The 13,702-nt window shown below is 41.2% G+C and overlaps 1 protein-coding gene across 1 annotated transcript; it reads right to left on the reverse strand.

Annotated features, from left to right (window-relative positions):
• Positions 1–1,460: 1,460 nt before the first annotated feature.
• Positions 1,461–13,591, reverse strand: CPOX (coproporphyrinogen oxidase). Its single transcript, XM_059687949.1, has 7 exons — positions 12,869–13,591; positions 10,846–10,989; positions 10,472–10,582; positions 8,987–9,128; positions 7,943–8,161; positions 4,491–4,595; positions 1,461–2,821 (listed from the first exon to the last, which is right to left on the reverse strand). Exons 1-7 carry the CDS (start codon positions 13,389–13,391, stop codon positions 2,734–2,736), a joined length of 1,332 nt encoding a protein of 443 aa, XP_059543932.1. The 5' UTR covers positions 13,392–13,591; the 3' UTR covers positions 1,461–2,733.
• Positions 13,592–13,702: the final 111 nt, after the last annotated feature.

Below are 13,702 nucleotides of genomic sequence, written 5' to 3' on the forward strand. Positions count from 1 at the left end.
CTTCCCCTTGAATGTGCAGCTGGCTTAGTGACTCACTTAACTAGTGGAATGTGGAGAGTGACACTACCTAACCTCTGGGGTTGGATCAGAAGGCAACCATGCATACCTCACCTGGTGAAATTTGAGTCTATGCTGAGCCAGCCTTCGAGTGGTCTAGCCTGGGCACTGATGTGTGACTAAAAAACCTGCAGATGATTCCAGCCTTGAATGTAACAACAAAAGACACATGGAAGGATAAGCAGTCATAAGAAAACACATTTCTTGACCTTTTAATCGGGTGCTCGCGAGCATGCAGTTTTCTAATTCAAACATTGAGTTCAATGGGTGGGAAGGCGGAGTATACTGATAGAAAGTAGTGATTAGAAATTTGTTCCAAAGCATGTACATCCTCCCCCCAAATTTCCACCCCTTCTGACCACTAACAGACATATGGAAGAGCAGCACTCAGGTGCTCAGGCCATTTGGGAGTACACCTGGGCCTCTAGTAGATTCAGGACAGACATCAATACAAACTTGAAAGTGAAATTTACTTTGAGTAACAGCAGAATGATCTTTTTTTCCAGTAGTTATGCAATTATGTTTCCCCCATCTCATCTGTAAGAGAAATACATCAAAGGGTATGGAAAACTGATATGCACAGAAAATTTTTGAAATTTTATCTTAGTCCAATGCCCAGACACCAACAGTCCTCAACACAAGTAAAAATGCTAGCAGATCTATATGATAAAAGGACTTTTCATTGTAAAAGGTAAACTGAGGTTTATTTGAACATGCCTATATTAGGGGTCTTTAAATTTAATCAGCTTTGTTGAAGTAAAAATTATATACATAATAAAATTCTATGATTTTCAGTGTGAAGTTCAGTAAGTTTTGATAAGTGTATACAATTTGGTAACCACTGTCACAATCAATACATGGAACATTTCCATCACCTCAAAATATTCATTTGTTCCCTTTCACAATCCATTTCCCAGCTCCATCCCCAGCCCCAGCCCCTAGCAACCACTGATCTGCTTTCTGCTGTTAGAGTTTTGACTTTTTTAGTGATGGAGAATTAACAACCACAGGTAATCACTGAATTGTAAGACGTAGAGATTAAGAAAATTTCAATGTAGTTATACAGTGAGTGCTCTTTGTGTCTGGCTTCTTTCACTTGGCATTATGCTTTTTAAATATTCATCCATGTTGCTGCATTTATCAAGCCATGCCTTCTCATTACTAAGTAGTATTTTAACATATGGCTATAACACACTTTCTTTATCCACTCACCTGCTGAAGGGCATTTGTGTTATTTCTATTCCTGGCTATTGTGACTAAAGCTGCTATGAGAATTTGAGTGCAAAAGTCATATTTAGGGAGGTTCAAATATTTAGGTGAGGAACTATGGTGTTAGAACTAAGAAATATTTGTCTTCCCTGTGTATATTATCCTGAAAAAAAAGTGAAAAATACAGACATCTGTAAACCATATTCCATACTAAAATTTAATCAGTAGATCCGTTGTAAGACAATGAAAGATTTCATACATTTTCCAGCCCTAAAGAGTCACACACAGTCACATACATTCAACATGTTCCAAGATAATGCTTAATAGTGTGTAGGAAGATAATATTCCTTACAAACTTCAATATATTATGAATTAAAAAAACACATTCATATTATTATGTGAACAAAGAAGCCATTTTAAGAATTTTGTGAACTTATCTTAAAAGCAAATATGAGTTACAGAATCTCTCATTTAAAGAGAACAATTTCAACTAGTCCATCTTACAAGAAAAAATATTTATAAAATGCCTACATGCTTCTCACACTCATAACATTTATGCTTACTTTAATTAAAGAAGGAAAATGTTTCTCACTAAACGAGAAACATTTCCTATATTCATAACATCCCCAGGATTTTTTTTTAGTTTAAATTTCCATATAGAACTGTCTGGAATAGAAAATTCTAAATATCAGAATGTATGGTTATAAGCTTTCACATTCAAAAGTGCAGATAACAAATTCTAGTTCTACAAAAATAAAAATTACAACCTAGATGTCCCTTTTTGAAATAACAGTGATGGAGAGTTAACAACCACAGGTAATCACTGAATTGTAACACATGTAGAGATTAAGAAAATTTCTAGTGTTCCTAAATATCTATCATTATATAAAAATGAGCATTTTACAATATTACGATTTCTACAGCAAGATACAGACATACATATATTATGACTAAAGAAACTTCAGTAACGACAAAGCAAAACTTTTACCTTCATTTCAAGTTGCTTTCAAAAATTACTGATAAACTCAATCTCATTGAATTAATGAAAATAAATTTATCCCACAACAGATTTTTGTGGCAGAAACTACAATTTTAAAGAAATATAAGAAATAAAAATAACATGAGAAGTTCTCCTGATACAAACTATACTATTTAGATTCCCTTAACTCAATACAGGAAACCCAATGTCATATTTTGTAAACTAGTCATATAAAATGATTCTAAAAGTATAAATGAGATTTATATCAACCAATGGACTTGTGGTCACCTTCTCTGACAGCATCCCATCACTGACAGCATCCAACGGAAACCTATGGGGCCAGGGAGGCAGGCTCCAGTGAAGACTGGGGCTCAAGACATAGGCGACTCACTGCCACAGGGTGGCAACGGTGCCGGCCAGTGGAGTGGGGGCACACGTGGGGCACATGTTCTGTGTCCCCAGGCCCCAGGGCGGCTGCTTCGCCTCTGTCAATGCACCCAATCCCTTGGATGGCGAAGAACTTCCAGAATTTCTGCTTCTTTGGAGTTCGCTGAGGGTGAATGCATGTACTCCCATCTGTGTACACCCAAAACAGAAGCAAAAAATGTAATAATAAAAAAATAATAAACAACACTTATACCTGTTTACTTAAGATAAATGAAAAATAAAGTTCTAAAACAGTAAAAAATGTCTCATACCTCTTTGTCTCTACTGTGCCTAATATGCCTTTCACCCACCAGGCTTTTTAAAAATACTTGTTGCTAAAGAAATAAAGTTTCTTAATTCCTGAGCACACTTTGGCTAATATCCCAGAAGGAAAGTACACTTTTACTATAAATTAGGGTTTTGTAAAGTTCTAACCTGAGATGACCCATGGGCAGACTATTTTTAGCTTCATACTTAAACATTTATTTTGTGTTAACTTTCTATTTATGGCAACAATATTGGCATGCCTTTTTAAATAGATTCTCTCTCAGAAAAAACATGAGTATCAAATTAAAGTAAATAATACATCAGATAATATAAAGGGCCACATAATGAATACTTTAGGCTTTGTGGGGCCACATATGGTCTCTTTCATATTTTTTGCTTTTAATAAATCCTTTTAAAAATGTAAAATCCTTTCTTAGCTCAAGGTCTGTACAAAAGCACACCTTTTGGTGGACTTGGATTTATCCTGCAGTCTTAAGTTTACAGACCCCCTGCATAGATTATAAGAAGCTAAAAGTGACCTGTTGTGTTAATGCTACTCAAGTGAGCAAGGCGGTGATTTCTAATCCGCCCACATCTGCTTGGAATATGCATTATACTTAGGGGCCAGAGCGATCAGGCTGACCACCAGAGGCCTAATGGTCATGTTTACTTTTCACTCACTTCTCATCTCTCCAGTGGCAGGAATACCTAACAGTGATGTGCGCGATCTTCTAACCAAGGACAGAAGATCCCTAAACGATAGTTAGACAGAGCCAATGCCTTTGTGAAGGCATGACAACCACAGAGGGTACTGCTCTCACAAGGCTAGATCAGAACAGCAAGGCAGACTGTCAATGGCATCCAGTAGTTCAATTCTTATTCAGACATTTAAATTCATGGAGAAAAAAGATTCTAACTCTTGTAAAACAAACAATGGTAACTTTGTTTTCTTTCTGATCTTTTCTATTTCAGTGTTGACACACATCATTCTCATTTTCTTAAAAGCAACAAAGTCGGTTGTAGATCTCTACTAACCTAATAGCACCAATGTGAATATATCTGTCTGTAAAATTCCCCACACAGGCTCAATTCACCTCTAGGAAGCTAGCTCACCACAGCAGCGTGGAAAACACAGAGAGAATGCTGTGCACCTCGTACTTTCAAACAAGTTTAATACTTCCTACGGGAGAGTAAGACATTTCCTCATATGTGCAATCATTTTTAATAAAATTAAGTTTTAGAAGTTGATATGTTCTTCCTGGAAAACTACCCAGGCAAGGATAATCCGGCCCTTGGACATCATCACCCCCGTCCTCCTGCTCCCTCTATCCTTTCCCTGCTCTCACACACAAAGCTGTATCACTCACCCTGATACCCCTCAAAATATCCAATTTGATTTTCCTTAATGATTTGACTCTGATTTTTTAATAAAAGCAGCAAAGTGAAAACCAGTGACGTCTCTGGGTAAGAGATCTGTAGTGTTAACGTTCATGTTTGGTGGGGGCTGAGGGCTTGGGGTAGGGGGATCATTATTATGACGAGTTATTCTTACCGAGCAGTCAGAGGTAAAGACATCAAGATGCTTTCGATCCTGGATCCCGGAGTGAAGAGGCCAAACTTTGTACCCCGATCATACAGCAGGTTAAATTCCACATACCTGACATATGGACATCAAACAACATTAAGGTCAGCTGAGTAAAATCTTTCTTAGCCCATGATGAATACTTAAAGGGGGGACTTATTCCTGCCCACCCTCCCAATCAGCTGGAACTGACACAAGTCTACAGTCAGTTGAGTTTTCTCCATCTGGACAGACATAAATAAAAGGGTATTCTATCCAACAAACAATAGGACATAGATTCAGCCCCAACACAGAGCCGTTATAAAACAAGGAGGCTGTTTTCTAAGAAATAAAAAGAATGAACACAAGGCTGAGAACCTGAAGGCACAAGAATCATGAAAAAGAAATGGCATGACTCCTTCTGGGCCTCCCCCACAGTCTGAGGTAGTTCAGAGCCAAAGACTTCATTTCCCTGCCTATACCTCACAAGTACTAAGACAGGGCAGCAAACCTGCAATTAAAAGGCCAAATGCAGGTAACAGCAATCTATTAACATTTACTCATATATTCTAGATATTCCCTTTTATTGAAGTAGTTAATAGCATTAACAAGCAGTGATATAAATCAGCCTTCCTGTGGATTCATGGCAATCATAATAAAAGGCAGTGGTTGAGTTGCAGTGCTCAATTTTATTTGCTTAGAAAAATACCCTTAGCATCAATGAAAACTTGGTTTAGTACATTAGTTTTCCATTAACGGCCAGAGTCAGATGTAAACTCTGTCTAGCTTAAAAATATAATTGCCTTTAACATCATGGGATCCTTTGTAAAAGGGTCCCTTCTCCCCAATTTAAAAAAATAAGTTCTACTACCCCAAATAATTTAGAATGATCCATAAATCTGAAAATGTCAATAAATAGTACCCCTTTCAGATCATTTCTCAACTTGTCAGAAACTACTCTCTTAGTCTAAACTTCCTCAGATATTCCTTTTTATCCATTTGTTACTCTCTTTAATCACACATAGAAGAAAATTTCTTCTAGAATCCTAGAGTAGTTCAATTTTTAGAATGTGCTTTTGTGTGTGCACTTGCCAAAGGTTCTGAGAAAATTAAAATAAATTATATCCATGAATCCCTTTCTAGTCCTCACTATTTATTATTGATTCCATTTTGCATACTAATAACTATTTAATATCTTATGCCTGTTTCAAAATATAATTTAAGTGAATCTTCTTAACTTCTTCCTAAGAATTTCAGTCTCCAGCCCTTTTCCACCCCTGCCTGATATTACCTTTCTGAAACATTATTTAAGGAATGACTGGTTCTCTAATTTGTATTGATGTCTTTGTCAAAAACCGTGAAGGAGCTCCCGAAATGAGCTTTTTGGAGGATCCCCTACTGTTTCCTTTTTTGAGTGAATGATGTCCCTATCCCTGCATTAGCCTCTCTGACTCCCACCCGGCTCCGCTTACATCTGTTCTTTCTGATTCTTTCTATACATTACTCTTCTCTGAGGTGCCTGGGAACTATGGACTTGAACCATTCCTTCAATCTAACTGATGCCTGAATCTTATCCTGTTTCCCTTTCTCAAAATATAACAAAACAGCAGTAAGTTAAAGATGGTTAGTTTCTGTTCTCCTACGGGGGGAAAAAAAAAGACTCTAAGACTTGAAGTTCAAGGTCTGATGAGAGAAGAGTAGTAACTGAGGACAAGAGACTAAATGAGTTTGCAAATAAGACTGTACCGTCAAAAGGGAAGCAGTCTCACTGCAGGGGAAACTCATTCTGGGCGGAGGTGGGGAGGAGTGACCCCTGAAGGAGACAGATAGGGCTGTAACTGCATTGTAAGCAAGTGAAGACGTGCTGATAACTGCAGAAGAGCGAGGGTTATCTTTCGCCCCAGAGTTTATACTGCCACCTGAAGCCCAGAGATATAAGGGTGGTAGAAGGAGGCTCGCCTTGCAGAAGAGTCACCCACCACACCTCAGAAAATTCATTAACACCCCCCACTTCTAACTCCAAACACATGAGTGTCTGCATATCAAATCTTACGCAAAACTAGACCATGTACTTTCCATAGCATTTTTCTTTTTCTTTTTAAATTATCCTCTTAGGTATACCTTCCCCACTGAACTGTGAGTTGTTTTTACAGGTCCATGCTATGCTCACCTTTGTAGTCAGCACAGAGACTAGCCATAGGGGCACATAAGTGTCAAGTGAAAAAAGAAAGAAGTAAAGGTGTATTTGAGAGATCATAGAAAAACAAAAACATGTCCCAAAACAGATGCATTGTGTAAGCAATTTCTAAGAAGAAAAGTTAATCAACTCTCACTTTCCCATGTTTATTAACGGAGACCAGACAGCACAGGTGGTCATAAAGAAGGATAAACACAGACATACATCTTTAGACCTGGAATGTTATTTAAGTTGACCTTTTCTGGGCACTAGTGTTACCTCCTTAAGTGCCCAAAACTTCATATGCTTGATACAGAATGAACACAAGTGAGAAAATCCATTTTACAGCGATGGACCAGCAGTATATATGCAATTAAGATGGCAATGAGAAACTCCTGCGAGCCGGAATAGTGGATTCTTTGGAGCTGAGTCACAAGTATATGCTCCCGCCGCCAGATAAAGATAATCTCAGGATGATCACCCAAATTCGCTCACCAAGCTCAATGAATGCACAGAGCAGGGTGCTAAGGTGAGTATCATGGTAAGAAACACAAACCTGCTTCAACCACTTCCTTCATGAATGGGAAAGGCTGCAAGTTTTGAAGTGTGTGGAACCATGATAACCTGGTTCCACATCTGGGATCTTTATTTACCAGCTGTGTAATCTTGGGCAAGGAACTTGCCTTTCTGAGAATTAGTTTTATCATCTATAAAATGATAATGATTACACCAAAATCACAAGTTTGTGGAGAAAAATAGATGCAAACTGCCTTATATATGGGTTGGCACATAGTAATGACTCCATAATTAGTAAATATTGTCATTAAGTGTAAATAATTTCTAAAATGATTATTTTCATTAAAACAACGTCCAAGAAACCTTAATGACGAATGAAAAAAGGTGTGATTCCAAATTTACAAAGCAGCAAAAACATTAAATGGTATTATGTTGGCATAAGGCTGGAGGGTACTGCTTGAAACCTAAGTAAAAGAAATGGGCTGAATTAAATTCATCAAGTACTTACTACATGCCTACTATGAATCCCTTATGTAGGCTAATGAAATGCACTTTGCTCTTTCCAAAATACTATATTATACAACGTTGTTTTATTCATTTACTATTCATCTGGTTATGAAAAGAAATCAAGTACTAATACAACTCTGAAAAAGCATCTGCCCCAGATAGCACACCACCCACGGTTACTACAGCTGCTCCACCCCTCTCCCGTTACACAATGAGCCGGTTTGTTCTCCTTTCAGTCACTCACCGTCCCCTCCGGAGCTGCTGCCACAGCTTCTCCTGAGGGGTGAATGAGTCATCACGGTGCTTCTTCACGAGGGGAATATAAGCAGGAACGACAGCCTGGGCGCAGCTCTGCACAAACTGAAACACCTCCTCCTTGGATGGAGAGTCAAGGTCATCAAAAAAGATACCCCCGACGCCCCTGCGCTCCCCACGATGGGCGATATAAAAGTAATCGTCACACCTGGGAAACAGAGCAAGGCCAAGTCAGGGGTCAGAGGGACACAACAAAGGCATGCACGTCAATGTGAGTGTTTCCACTCGGAGCACCATCCTCGACTAAGGCCAGCAGTGTCCTCACCCTTTGTCCAACTATGAAAATGAAAAAAGGGCTTTAGATGGATCTCCTGCAGTTAGCACCGATGCAGAATTTGCTTTTACTTTTATCTGCAGAGCAGGCAATTTAACACATGTCTATCTAAAGCATATAGACTCTTAAGACCTTTAGTGAAAGAGAAACAAACAGCCCAGGTTTAATACTGTATATCTTGAAACGAATGGTGTCGCTGCCTCAGAAGCAGCTTACACTTAGATTCCATTACATACCTACCAAACACCCTGGGTCTCCTCACAACTCGTTTGTTTTTTCTTTAGTGTTTCTTTCACAAAGTGTCCAATTCCACCTTTCTCCTTGCCACAAATCTCTGGTACATTTCCATCTGTCCCTAATAGTTCTCCAGCCCTTCCTATGCCCTCATATATAGCCATGGCAATAGAGAGACAATTCTCACCTGGGATGAAAATTTAATTTCCCACCAGAGGATTAAAAAGCCTTGGATTTGCAAACATAGATCACCTTAAAGTTTACATTCGAAATCATTTGGAATCAAAGAATATACTGCAACCCAGTTTTTATTGCAGATATTCAAATATTCCTAAGTCAATAACTTATGAAAACCACTTAAAACTGGTATCCCAATTCTAGGGGGCAATGAAATAGTTCAACCTTCGCCAGCTAAAAAAAGGTATTTAGTGAGGAACAGAATATACTTTAGGTATCATGACCTACCATTTTTTAAATTTAGGGTAGAGATCTGGGCCGTGCCGGTCACAAGCCTCCTTTAGAGTTCTGTGAAAATGGACGGCATCCTCTTGGTTCAAGTACGTGGGAGTAAGGTCACTTCCCCCACCAAACCACCAATGCTTGTTACCTACCAAATCAAGACATGTAAATGTGACTTGGACTCTGGACTTTGAGATGCATCACGTTACTCACTGTATTAGCAAACTTAATTTATCAGCTAACTTTATTAAGCATGAAACGGGTGACAATCAAAAACACTGAACTGGAACCTGGCTGGGTTGTGTCATCTTGATATGCCAAGATTGTGGGTTCGATCCCCAGTCAGGGCACATACAGGAATCAATCAATGGATGTATAAATACATGGAACAACAAATCAATGTCTCTCCACCCCCCACCTTTCTCTCTCTCTCTCTCTCAAAAAATAAAGAGATAAATAAATCAAACCAACTGAAATTAGCTCTAAATGGCCTGTAAGGCCTGGGCAGGAAAGAAGTAAGAAACTAAAAAGTGAGAGTAGAACTAGGCAGGGAAATGACACACAGGGCAGGGAATGATCAAACACCACAGGTGGACCAGGCAGTGGATTTTAACTCTGGCTACCTATTAAAATCACATGAGAAGCTTAAAATGCCTCTGTTGGTCACAATTTAAAAAAAAATAAAAACAAAAGCAAATATCTGTCCCAGGCATCTATAGCTTATTTAAAAACAAAACAAAACACACACAAAAAAACAGGAGATTCTTATGCTGCCTATATTAAATACCATCTCCCCTTCCCCCCAGAAAGGGTAAATATACTTGCTGAGGGGGACAACTCAAATAGTTTGAGAATAACTATTTCATGTGCTTAGTTAGGTCTATAGGTTGTCAGTACCAGTTGCCAATTTTTTAAACATAAGCAACTTCAAAATGAAAAGTTAAATACATTGACTTTAAATGCCATCACCTACAGAGACATCAAGAGGAGTAGCGTGGCACTGCACAGGCGCTCTGACAGGTGTAAGAGCTGGCTCAGCTAACGGGATTCCTAGGCTGGAATCACACGTGCATAATGAGGCAGGATCAAGTGCATCCCATCCTACAGTGCACTGGTGACCAGCAAAGTTATGCATGTGGAAGATATTTTCCAAAAGCAAGTTCTCAATTTCAACTTAATCTTGCACACGAGGTTCTCCTTTGGGTGGGTTTATATTTGCAAAGAACCCTGTGTGCACTTTAAGTTCAGGCTCATTCAATTGTTCCCTCTGTATAGGAGGAAATATGGAGCAATCAGAGTTGAGCCAATCCCGTTTTCATGTCCAGTGCATAATCCATTGCACTTGCTAAGGAATAAGCCATCATATGCTCCTGAGAAATCTAGTTAAAATTGTATTTATTCTCTCTCACTGTTAGATGTTATGTCCTCTAACCTGCTTTAAAATACACATTTGGTACAGTAGTAACTTCCCACAGCTCCAGACATACATACCATCGGCTTCTTCTACTTCAAAGTATCTGTAGTTGAAATGGATGGTAGGAGCATGAGGATTCTTGGGGTGGATAACGGAGCTCACACCCATAGCAGAAAATGACAATTTACCTGGAAAGTAAAACACACAGTGAGCTGCTCTCAATCACTTGGCTTGATACAAAGTACCTCCAACATGGTTTCTGGATCAGTTTTCAAAAGCTGCTTTTTAATTTGTTTCTTAAAATATAATTTAAAAAAAAGTAATTGTGAACATGCTTATGGGACATAAGCACCCAAATGGCCTTTTACAGAAGCAATATTTATTTTACAAATAAAACCTGTGGGGAAGAACAGCTTGCAGCAACTACTAAAGGCAATTGAGACTGGCTTACCATCTTTACTCTTCAGATTTTTTCCTCTATTTCTCATTTGCTTTGCTGCTTCCTCAGAAAGATGTCCATGAACGACAGAAATGCTCACCCCAGCCTTTTCAAAAACATGCCCATCTTGAAGTACACAGCTGATGCCCCCACCTCCTGTTTATAGAAATGTAAAATGAGCAAAGAATGAAAAACAGAAAATAAAGTACAAAATTAAAAAAAAGCACACCCTTGAGTGAGATGATGGGACTGGGACTTATTCTCCTCCTCTATTTTCAATATCTGTATATTTATAATTTCCAGGTGCAATAAAATTAGATAAGTAGCTTAGCTTTATGACACTTGCTACTGATAGTAGGCAAATATTATCTCTTCAAATCACATAATTGAATATTTCTTCTACATTTTTATGCCGTCATCTAAAACAAACCACTGGGCACTGGCCGGTTGCTTGGTGGTTAGAGCATTGGGCTACGGACTGAAGGGTCTCCGGTTGGATTCCGGTCAAGGGCATTTAGCTCGGTTGCAGGCTCCATCCCTGACACAAGGGCACATGGGGGAGGCAACCAATCGATGTGTCTCTCTCACATCCATGTTTCTCTCTCTCTCTCTCCCCCCATCACTTCCACTCTCGAAAAATCAATGGGAGAAATAACCTTGGGTGAGGATTAACAAAAAAAACAAATAAATAAAGTGAAATAAAATAAATCACCGGAACACTTTCCTTTCAAATACTACTGCTTTGGTTATGATATATGAGAGAAAACTAAGGTTAAAAACAGGAATGGATATATTTGAAAACTTTTATTATTACTGAATTTAAGAGCTCCATATTGTTTCAATTGTTTTTTTCTTAGTGTTTGTCTTTTCGTTTTGTTTACAGGCAACTAAAAAACAGTAGATATTGGATCACTTGGGGATTTGGAACTCTAAATTGAGTGAGACCCAGTACATTTACGTATATGAGCTTTACTATTAGTAGCCGGTCTGTTTGTTTTTTAAAACACTAGAGTTACTACAAGAGTAGCTGTCATAAAGATTCATGTTTAGCTTGTTTTATTTCTAAGATTCTTTGAGCTGGATGGGACATAAGATGATCCAGTACAACTGTATATTACAAATAAGAAAACTGAGGCACAGAAATGTAAAACACCTTCTCCAAGAACACATTTGTTTCCTGCTTTTTTAAGCACTTACATATATTTACCTCATTTAATCCTTACAATACCCTCATATATTATTTCATAGGTGAGGAAACAGAGGGGAAAAAAAAGTTAAGTACCTTCAGAAGGTCACACAGCTAGTCTAGTACTTGAGGTTTTGTGTCCTGGTTCAATGGCCTTCGCTTGAAAACATTACAAGATGGAAAACACTATGAAAACCAGGTTTAACTTCACTTAATATAAATGTGGCAGGATCACAGCCCCAAACCAGCTGATAAGAAGTTGCTGTAGAAAAGCCAGAAATCCTTCAAGTTTATGATCAAGGGGTGTGTGTGTGTGGGGGGGGGGGGGGGGTCAAGCCTGGTGCATTTTGTAGAACTACTGACAAACCAATCAAATAGTTCTTGTGCAACTTGGGTGAGTGACACCACACAATGACACCCTTAGCTGGAGGAGTCTGGCTGGCACGTAGCAAAGAGGAGCCAAGTTTCTCTTTCCATTTCCAAAGGAGGGGAAGGTATAAACACACCAAGAAAAAGAGATGAAATATGGGGAAATCTATGTGCAATGACAAGTTTGGACATCCACGCTTGTTGGCTAAAATAACCCCAAGACCTCTACGAAAAACGCCATTCAGAGATTGCAAAGATTTTGAAATGCCGAGTGCTAGCGTGACAGCACATCTGGTTCCACACCTGCAAGAAGAGGGCTGAAGGCCCTTTCGGTGCCAATCTTTGTAACGGCGTCCCTTTTTATCTGGCAGGTCCCCCTTTCCTACTCTCACACCCTCGTCCGAGTCATTTCACGGCCGCAAACTAAAGCCCGACCCCCTCTGCCCGGCTTCGCCTCCCGTTCGGCGCCGACCTCCTCACCTTCCTTCCTCTCCCACCGGTCCACGGAGAAGCCGGCGCCCCCATCCACCTGGGCCAGGGCCTGGCACACCTGCGCCTGGGTCTCCAGGATCAGCAGCTCCATCTTGGTCTTCATGTCGCCCGGCCTCCTTCGCAGCTCGCGCAGGTCGGTCACGGGCGGGGCCATGAAGCCCCGGCAGCGGCGGGCCAGCTCGTCCTCCTCCTCCCCCGGGCTCCCCGGCGAGGGGCTCCGCGCCCCCGAGCTCTTGGGCACCATCTCCGCCCGCGCCACGTGCCCAAAGGCGGCGGCGGCCAGCCCCGTCAGCCCGGCCAGCGCCGCGGCCAGCCCGGTCCCACGCCGGGGGCCGCCCCCCGCCGTCGCGCCGAGCCCCAGCCCGCGGCTCTGCCCCGCGCCGGCGGTGCCAGGGGGCCGGCAGAGGCATCCGGCCCGGCCGCGCCAGGACCCGGCACGGAGCTCCGCGCAGCCGCCGCGCGCCGCGCGCCAGCAGGGGCCCGCGCCCAGCCGGCCCAGGGGGAAGGCCATGCTCCCGCGCTGTCCCCCCGGGCAGTGCCGCGTCCCCGCGATTGGCCCCGAAGCCCCGCGGGAATCCCGAGCCGACCCACCGGGCTGGGAGGGCACCGGCAACTTTTGGCGAAGAAAAGCAACTACCCCGCCTAGCTCCCAGGCTGCGGGTGGGCCGCGAGGGATTCTGGGAGCTGTAGTCCAGGCTCCTATGCCGCCTGCAAGGGTGAGGCCAGGAGATAAGGCGACAGCTTTCTCCAGAAGGGAGTGTAGGAGGGGAGGAGAGCTGGGTGCCCGAGCACAGTGGGAGCATAGGCAGAGCTAAAAGAGGC

This window comes from Myotis daubentonii, chromosome 3 (assembly GCF_963259705.1).
Source record: "Myotis daubentonii chromosome 3, mMyoDau2.1, whole genome shotgun sequence".
Taxonomy (NCBI): domain Eukaryota; kingdom Metazoa; phylum Chordata; class Mammalia; order Chiroptera; family Vespertilionidae; genus Myotis; species Myotis daubentonii.